Raw genomic sequence first — 7,944 nt, forward strand, 5'->3', positions numbered from 1 at the left:
TATTATATTTTATTGATTTGTTTCATTGGATTGAGTAATTTATTATGAAAGGTGGTCTAAAGGTATAAAGTGATAGATTTGCTATTTGTTGTATTATTTTGATGTATCATGTGACTGATGAGACTTAATGGATGCACAGGACTTTTTTCTTTCTTTTATCTGTGTACAATATTTCTGATGTGTACACTTATTTGTTTTTTATTATGTTAGTTTTTGTGTATGTGATTTTAGTGGATTATATATGTAACTTTTTGTAAGCTGTTATGAATTTTAGATATAACAGAATATAACACATTTTAAATCAATACATATATAGTAACAGCTTTTCCAAAGGGCTTTCTGCACATTAAGGATAGTTTCTATTGTACTTTCAAAATTGAAATACGCCATTAATGACCTAATTATAATATTTACTCTTCAGCTAGTTGCATACTCTGACGACACAATATCATTCCCCAGGAGGACAAGTTTTCAGGTTCATAGCTGTGTGCTCTTATGTGCTGCTGCCAGTTTCATGTCTGAAGTGAGCCGATATTGCAATACTAAACATATTTAGCTGCTCTCATATTAAAGGTCATAAATGCTATAAGTATTTTGGATGCTGTTGCTGCTAGGGCTGAAGAACGCTACCCTTTGAGGGACTTGTGACCTCTGCTGGGGTTCCCAGGGACAGCAGGACAAACCCTTAACTATTATAATGAAACCTTAACAAAAGAACATCGAAAAATAAGGAGAGAAATGCATAATAAACAACTCCACGTATCTGCCAAAACCGCATTTATTAAGGCTTATGGAAAAAACACACGGATATTTCCGACAGAGCTCCCGAATAAGTTTCCCTACAGCCAGGAAATTACAGGGTGCAGCCTTGACCCCTCTGAGCGTGAATAGTACCCAGCAGCTCCGTTTTCTAGGATTTGTTGAATTTTCCAGTTTTTTTGGCGTCTGTTAAGTTTTATATTAAGGCAGAGAAAAGCGATCGCGGCAAATCGGGGTCTTCCCCTCCGGCCGATACTGCCAGGTTGGGATTGGCAGAGCCACGCGGTTCCGGGCGCAGAGAGAAGGTTGGAGCATGCGCAGCAACATTACCAATCCCACTGTGGCGGCGGGCGGGCAGTGGGCGTGGCCTCCTCCGAGGAGAAGCCGGCGACTTCCGGGCGTGGCGTCAGCACGTTGAGCGTTTTTTTTTAGCGCCGCGCTCTCACCTGTGCGGGCCGGGCGGATCGCGTGGGCGGTGGTGACAGCGCCATGCAAGGCAGCGGAGCCGCCGCCCCCTCCCCCCCACCTTCTCCTGCCGGTGGCTCCCGGCGCAAAAGGCGGGAAAGTGGCACGGGGCGACGGGTGGGGGGAGGAGCCTCTCCTGCGTTACCGACCCTGACCTGAGCGCGCGCCGCCCCGGCTCTCCTTAATTAATAATAATAATTGAACGTCCCGCTCGCGGCCGGCATGAATCTCCTGCGCTTGCTCTGCCGCCACAAAACGGCGCTGGGCCTGGGCGGGCTCTCGCTGTTCGCCGTGGTGCTGCTCTACCTGGCCAAGTGCACGTCGGAGAGCCTGCGGCCCTCGGGCCGGGGCCTGCCCCAGCAGCAGCCGCCGCCGCCGCCGCCCGAGCCCCCGGCCCGGCGGGAGAAGGCCGAGGCCGCCTTCCTGGCCGTGCTGGTGGTGAGCGGGCCCAAGTACGCCGAGCGGCGCAGCATCATCCGCAGCACCTGGCTGTCCGCCCCGCGGCCGCCGGGCCTCTGGTGCCGCTTCGTGCTGGGCACGGCCGGCCTGGCCGAGGAGGAGGCGCGGGCCCTGGAGCTGGAGCAGAGCCGCCACCGGGACCTGCTGCTGCTGCCCGAGCTGCGCGACTCCTACGAGAACCTGACGGCCAAGCTGCTGCACGCCTACGCCTGGCTCGACCGCCACCTGGACTTCAAGTTCGTGCTGAAGGCCGACGACGACACCTTCGCGCGCCTGGACCTGCTGCTGGACGAGCTGCGCGCGCGGGAGCCGCGCCGCCTCTACTGGGGCTTCTTCTCGGGCCGGGGCCGGGTGAAGGCGGCCGGCAAGTGGAAGGAGAGCGCCTGGGTGCTGTGCGACTACTACCTGCCCTACGCGCTGGGCGGCGGCTACCTGCTCTCCTGGGACCTGGTGCGCTACCTGCGGCTCAGCCGCGACTACCTGGCCACCTGGCAGAGCGAGGACGTGTCCCTGGGGGCCTGGCTGGCGCCCCTCGACCTGCAGCGGGTGCACGACCCGCGCTTCGACACCGAGTACAAGTCCCGGGGCTGCAGCAACAAGTACCTGGTCACCCACAAGCAGAGCATCGAGGACATGCTGGAGAAGCACCAGACGCTGGCCAAGGAGGGCAAGCTGTGCAAGGAGGAGATCAGGCTGCGGCTCTCCTACGTGTACGACTGGAATGTGCCCCCCTCGCAGTGCTGCCAGAGGAAAGAGGGCATCCCCTGACCCTCGGAGCTGCACTCTGCTAGGGGGCGGGGGTCTGCCCGGTGAGGTACCAGCCACCAGGTTATAAGCGGAGGATAATAACCAGAGAACCTAAAGAGCTTGCATTTACTTATAACCAGTGCTAGAGGTTCTCGAGAACAGTGTTCTGAATATTATCCTGTAACAAATGTACATGCTTGCCTCTATATAATATTTGCATAAACTGCACCGAATTGGGCACTTTTTCAGAATATTCGATCAGCTCATAAAGTTGCTTCCCTACCCTTTTTATTTCTTATACATTAAATTAGAACCGTGCTGAACAGAAAATATGGGTCACTTTTTTGGAAATCAGACTCCTTGGTGCCAGTTTGGCCCCCTTGAACCTGCTGAATTCTAGTTTCAGAATAAGGAGCTGTCTGGCAGCTGGATACTTGTGTGCTGTAGAAGGACTTTCATGGACAGCAATTTTTGCTTGTATTAATTTTTATACAGCAACTGTATTGAGGGGCAGTGTGGGTGATTTTATTCTCTTTAAACCTTGTCTGGTAGCCTTTTTAAAATTGATGTACATATGGCTTTTTGAAGGTTTAGCTGCAAGATAGTGGAAATGAGCACAGAGCAGCATTTTATATCTTAATGGATCTTGCTGCTATTTAGAAGACTTGGTAGGTAATTTGCTGTTTGGCTGTGCTAAAGCTGTCATCAGTAGTAAATGTTCAGTGTTGCAGTTTTTTGTTGTATTAAAAGAATTTAATTGGGCAAGTACACCTTGAAAGACTGAGCACACTTGAAATTTAAACATACTGCACACAGCCAACATTTGTGCATTCAGACAGACTAACACCCAATGCAATAAGAGGATTAATGTGTCCAAACAACCCTGTAGCTAATAGCCATGTAGGTGAGACTATTAATTATCCCCAATACAAAAAAATCACCATGCGCCTGATGTGCACTTTTTAATATGGCAGATTTAATGCCCGTCCCAGAACTGGAATAAAATCTTGCAGCACGTCAAATGTTCAGCTAAAACTCCCCCCCCTCCCAAAAAAAAATACTGCTTTTATTGTGGTTCCTCCTACTTAGCATCAGCGCAATATTAAGATCTACTCCTTGCAATAACTAAAACTTATTAAAAAAAAAAATGAAAGACTTGATGGAGAGAGAATTTTTGGGTGCACAATATACATGCTCCAGGTGGCGTCAATTGTGCCAGTGAACTATCTGCAGCGGGATGAAACGGATGCTCATATTCAGTACCCACATCTGGGCACCGGATGCTTTTGAATAAGAACATAAGAAGCTGCCATGCTGGGTCAGACCAAGGGTCCATCAAGCCCAGCATCCTGTTTCCAACAGTGGCCAATCCAGGCCATAAGAACCTGACAAGTACCCAAAAACTAAGAAGATCCCACGCTACTGATGCAATTAATAGCAGTGGCTATTCCCTAAGTAAACTTGATTAATAGCCGTTAATGGACTTCTCCTCCAAGAACTTATCCAATCCTTTTTTTGAGCCTAGCAATACTAGGGACGCACATTTTATCCTTAGTGCGGCAACTCATTAGAATATTGCATTGCGCACCCAGGAGAGATGGATGTGTGCACGTTGAAAAAACGGACCCCCAGTTTGAATGCATGTTCTTACGTGCGTGATATTGCATCGGTCCCAAAAAGTCTCACTTTTACAAACCTAATTTATTACCTTACAAATATTCACTAGAAAATATGAAACATTTGATTCCTATGCGTGTTTAGGAGAGGCAGAAACTGAAACTTTATTATAAGAATAGCAACGTTTTGGTAACTGCAGAACTTAAATTATTGTAAATAAGGTGGACCAGTTCAGAAGCATAGGGGCTATGAAATATCAGTAGTTTGAAACTGTAGTTGCATATCTTAGTTACTGCTCTTACTGATGCCCTCAGAGGGAGTGGGTTCTTGGATCAGGTATGCAGTCATGGTTATTTGTTTGTAATTTATTTTTTTCTCACTGTGGGCCAGTGAACCTACCCTTTCATTCCCAGGTGGGGATGGAAACCAGGACCAAGTGTGAAAGCTGCTATTTACTAAAGATATCATGATTTTGCTTGTGCTGTTGTATACCAAGGCTGTGTGAACTTTAATTTTCTTCTGAGGAGCTCAAAATCTTTCATTATTTTGAAACCATTTTGCAATTAAGAAATATGTAAATCTTCATTTAGGAAGAGAATTAACTTTTTGTTTAATTTTGAACATTTCAGGTTTAAATAATGTTTTAAAAACGAGAAGATGTGTAGCACAATTTTATTCAGAGAGAACAAAAACACTTAAGGCACAAATGCTTTTAAATAGTTCATACTTCATGTTTTTAAAACATCACTTAAATGGTAAATGTTCAAAATTAAACAAAGTTGCTATTGTGAACTATTTAAAAGCGTTTGTGCCTTAAGTGTTTTTGTTCTCTCTGAATACATTTTTGTGGATTAATATATTGAACAGCAATTAACTGCTTGTGCCACACATCTTCTCGTTTTTTGACATTTATCTACATGTGTGTGCTGTTTACTCTGTGTATTCGTTAAGTAATGTTTTGACATGTTAAGTTTGGGTTGAGAGACATTTTACATTTTTTTTTATAGTAGCATATGGTAAAATCTGTAGAATTATTTGGATTGTAAACACAAGTTTAGGCAATTGAGGTACTTAATATTGTGTGTATATATTCTGTAACTGTGATATTTATTCATAAATATTGTAAATGTACTGTACTATGTAGTTTTGATAGGTACATGTCAAGATTGTACTTTTAAATTATTTAAGGCAGCTCCTTGTCTGCGATCAGTATTGCACTTGGAAAGGTTTTGATTATTTTAATATGATGTACAATTCTCAAGGTAGTTCAATGCACAAATTTCCTATATATATATATATTTTAGTTGGGGAAAAAGTGGAATAGCCAACCACTTATCAATTTGGGAATAACAGTTCTGTTCTCTTGCTTTGAAAGATCTTTTGGCGCACCTCCTTACCCTCATAAAATGAATCTTGGCATTTCTAGGCACTGTCAGAGTGGGTATTTGTTTTTCTTTTTGGCAATACAAGTATGCACAATCCTTAAAGCAGGACAAATATTACAGCTTTTTAGATGTTGATAACTTTCTTTCCTTCTTCATTGTAAGAAAGTCTCTCTGGCTTGAAAAGTAACTGGTGGAAAATGCAATGAAGCATTTTTCAGATGAGCTGGTATGATCCTTTATTCTGCAGGTTCTCTTGTTACAGCTATGAAGAAAAGTCCATTTTCTGTACCCAGTAGCTGTAAAATCATTGAACATTAAGATTTATATCTCTTGCATGTGGCTAACTTTTATTTCTGACTTTGAAGCAGTGGATATTACACTCCTTGCATCAACTGGGAAGGAAAAGGATAGGGTATACCTTGAATATTTTTTGTGTACTCCTGATAATCTGACCAGGTTTATCTTCTGTACACAAAATATATTCAGCTTTGCTATTTGCTGTTTAAACATTTTCACTATGCTTTTAACTTCTTTCAAATTACGGCCCTGGTTTGCAAAGCATTTTACCCATAAGACATAGCATGGGAAAGAAGCTTCAGTAAATCAGGCCCTAAGCTTGTTAAATCATTTTGCATCCTGGTCATGATACTGTTTGAAAATAAATAACTTCCAGAATAAATAAGATTTGTCTTGTTTGCAAGTTCTGTTCATTTGAGGTTGAACCTGGGCCTGTAGAAAGTAATCTTTCTTTCACATTACTGTAGGCTGCCTTGCTGATCTCTGCATTTAACATTTTTTTTTCATTCATAAGTGTATATTACATAATATTTTGATGTGTATTAAACAATAGAAAAGTCAGTATAGGAGTGCTAAACTTTATTGCACATACTGTATATACCAATAGACTTAGTTTTTGGGTACTTGCCAGGTTCTTATGGCCTGGATTGGCCACTGTTGGAAACAGGATGCTGGGCTTGATGGACCCTTGGTCTGACCCAGTATGGCATTTTCTTATGTTCTTAAATACAAAAGCACTGCTCCTGATGCTTTATTAATGTTATTACAACTACCCTGGAAAGTCTAAACTATAATATCTGAAATGCTTTATTCCATTGACCATGGTCCCTTAGGAATTTTGTCATTACCTGGAACAAGAGAGCAGTTAAGGAATACGGCCCAAATGGTCTAAAAATGCTATTTCTTTGACAAACCTGCAATTAGTAGCCATGTTCAAATGCTGTTCTAGATCTGGTGTTATCCAGCAGAGCTGGGTAGAAGCTTACCAGTTATCGGGTGTGCCTTTTAAAAGAATATTTTTTAAAAAAATATTTAAAAGAATACATCCAGTTTGATGTATCTACTGCACTCCCGTTTTATGTAAACTAGCAAGATATGTTTTTCATGATTGCCGGTATATAAAAACCTTAAATAAATAAATAAAATAAATAAATATTAAAGGGACACTTAATATTAATAAAATAGGAATTAGAAAATGTAAGAACATTAAATCCTTCAAGCCTCCAACCAGTAAACTATTCCTTTTTATAATCTTGCATCTAAAAAACCCTGCTCTTGCCATTGGCCAATACTTCTCAGTCCAGGCCTTGGGATACACTGAGCTACTCATGATTTTAGGCTATCCACAATGAATATGCATGAGACAGGTGTGCATGCACATTGTGGATGTCTTAAAAACCTGATTCACTGTGCCCTAAGGACTGTCTTGAGAAGCACTGCCATAAGGAAAGGCAAGGTAATGCCATTGTAGCCGAGTGGTTCCCAACCTGTCTTGGGTTTTCATGATATCCACAATGAATATGCGTGAGACTTGCATGCATGGAGAATATGTTCAGCGGAGCGTAGGAGTTGAGAGAGGTAACGGTGGTGGGGCCGCTTGGCAATAGTGATCATAATATAATCAAATTTGATTTAAGGACTGGAAGGGGGACAGTAAGCAAATCCATGATTCTAGCACTAAACTTTCAAAAGGGAAACTTTGGGAAAAATATAAAAAATTGAAAGGTGCAGCTACAATGGTAAAAAGAATCAAACAAGCATAGACATTGTTTAAAAAAAAAACCCAAAAACATCTGGATTGTGCCTCTAGGATGGTATTTGCCAGTAAGACTAAAAAGTGAGGTGAGAGGCTATTTTAGCCAAAAGATCTTCATTCAAAAAATTGGAAGAAGAAAATAGGATAAAGCCATAAGCATTGGCAAGCTAAATATAAGACAAGCTCAGAGAATTTGAAAAGAAGTTTGCAGTAGTGGCAAAAACTCACAATAAGAACCTTTTTTTTCTCTTTATAAATTGTATTTTATTATAATCTATAATAAAGAGCATTACAATGTAATCATGGTGTAATGAACAATATTTAACCCTGCAATGCTTCTATATCCTAATAATCCTGACATATTGCTAATAAAAGGCTTATTCATCTTTACAAGGATCATATTTCCACCTCTCCCTCCCCCTGCCCCCCCAAAGGGTAAGGCAATTAAGAATCATAAAT

At 42.4% G+C, this 7,944-nt stretch overlaps 1 protein-coding gene across 1 annotated transcript; it reads left to right on the forward strand.

The window, feature by feature from the left end:
• The first annotated feature begins 1,175 nt into the window (after positions 1 to 1,175).
• B3GALT6 (beta-1,3-galactosyltransferase 6) lies at positions 1,176 to 7,551 on the forward strand. Its single transcript, XM_029578090.1, has one exon. It carries the CDS (start codon positions 1,447 to 1,449, stop codon positions 2,449 to 2,451), a length of 1,005 nt encoding a protein of 334 aa, XP_029433950.1. The 5' UTR covers positions 1,176 to 1,446; the 3' UTR covers positions 2,452 to 7,551.
• The last annotated feature ends 393 nt before the right edge of the window (positions 7,552 to 7,944 follow it).

This window comes from Rhinatrema bivittatum, chromosome 15 (assembly GCF_901001135.1).
Source record: "Rhinatrema bivittatum chromosome 15, aRhiBiv1.1, whole genome shotgun sequence".
Lineage (NCBI taxonomy): Eukaryota > Metazoa > Chordata > Amphibia > Gymnophiona > Rhinatrematidae > Rhinatrema > Rhinatrema bivittatum.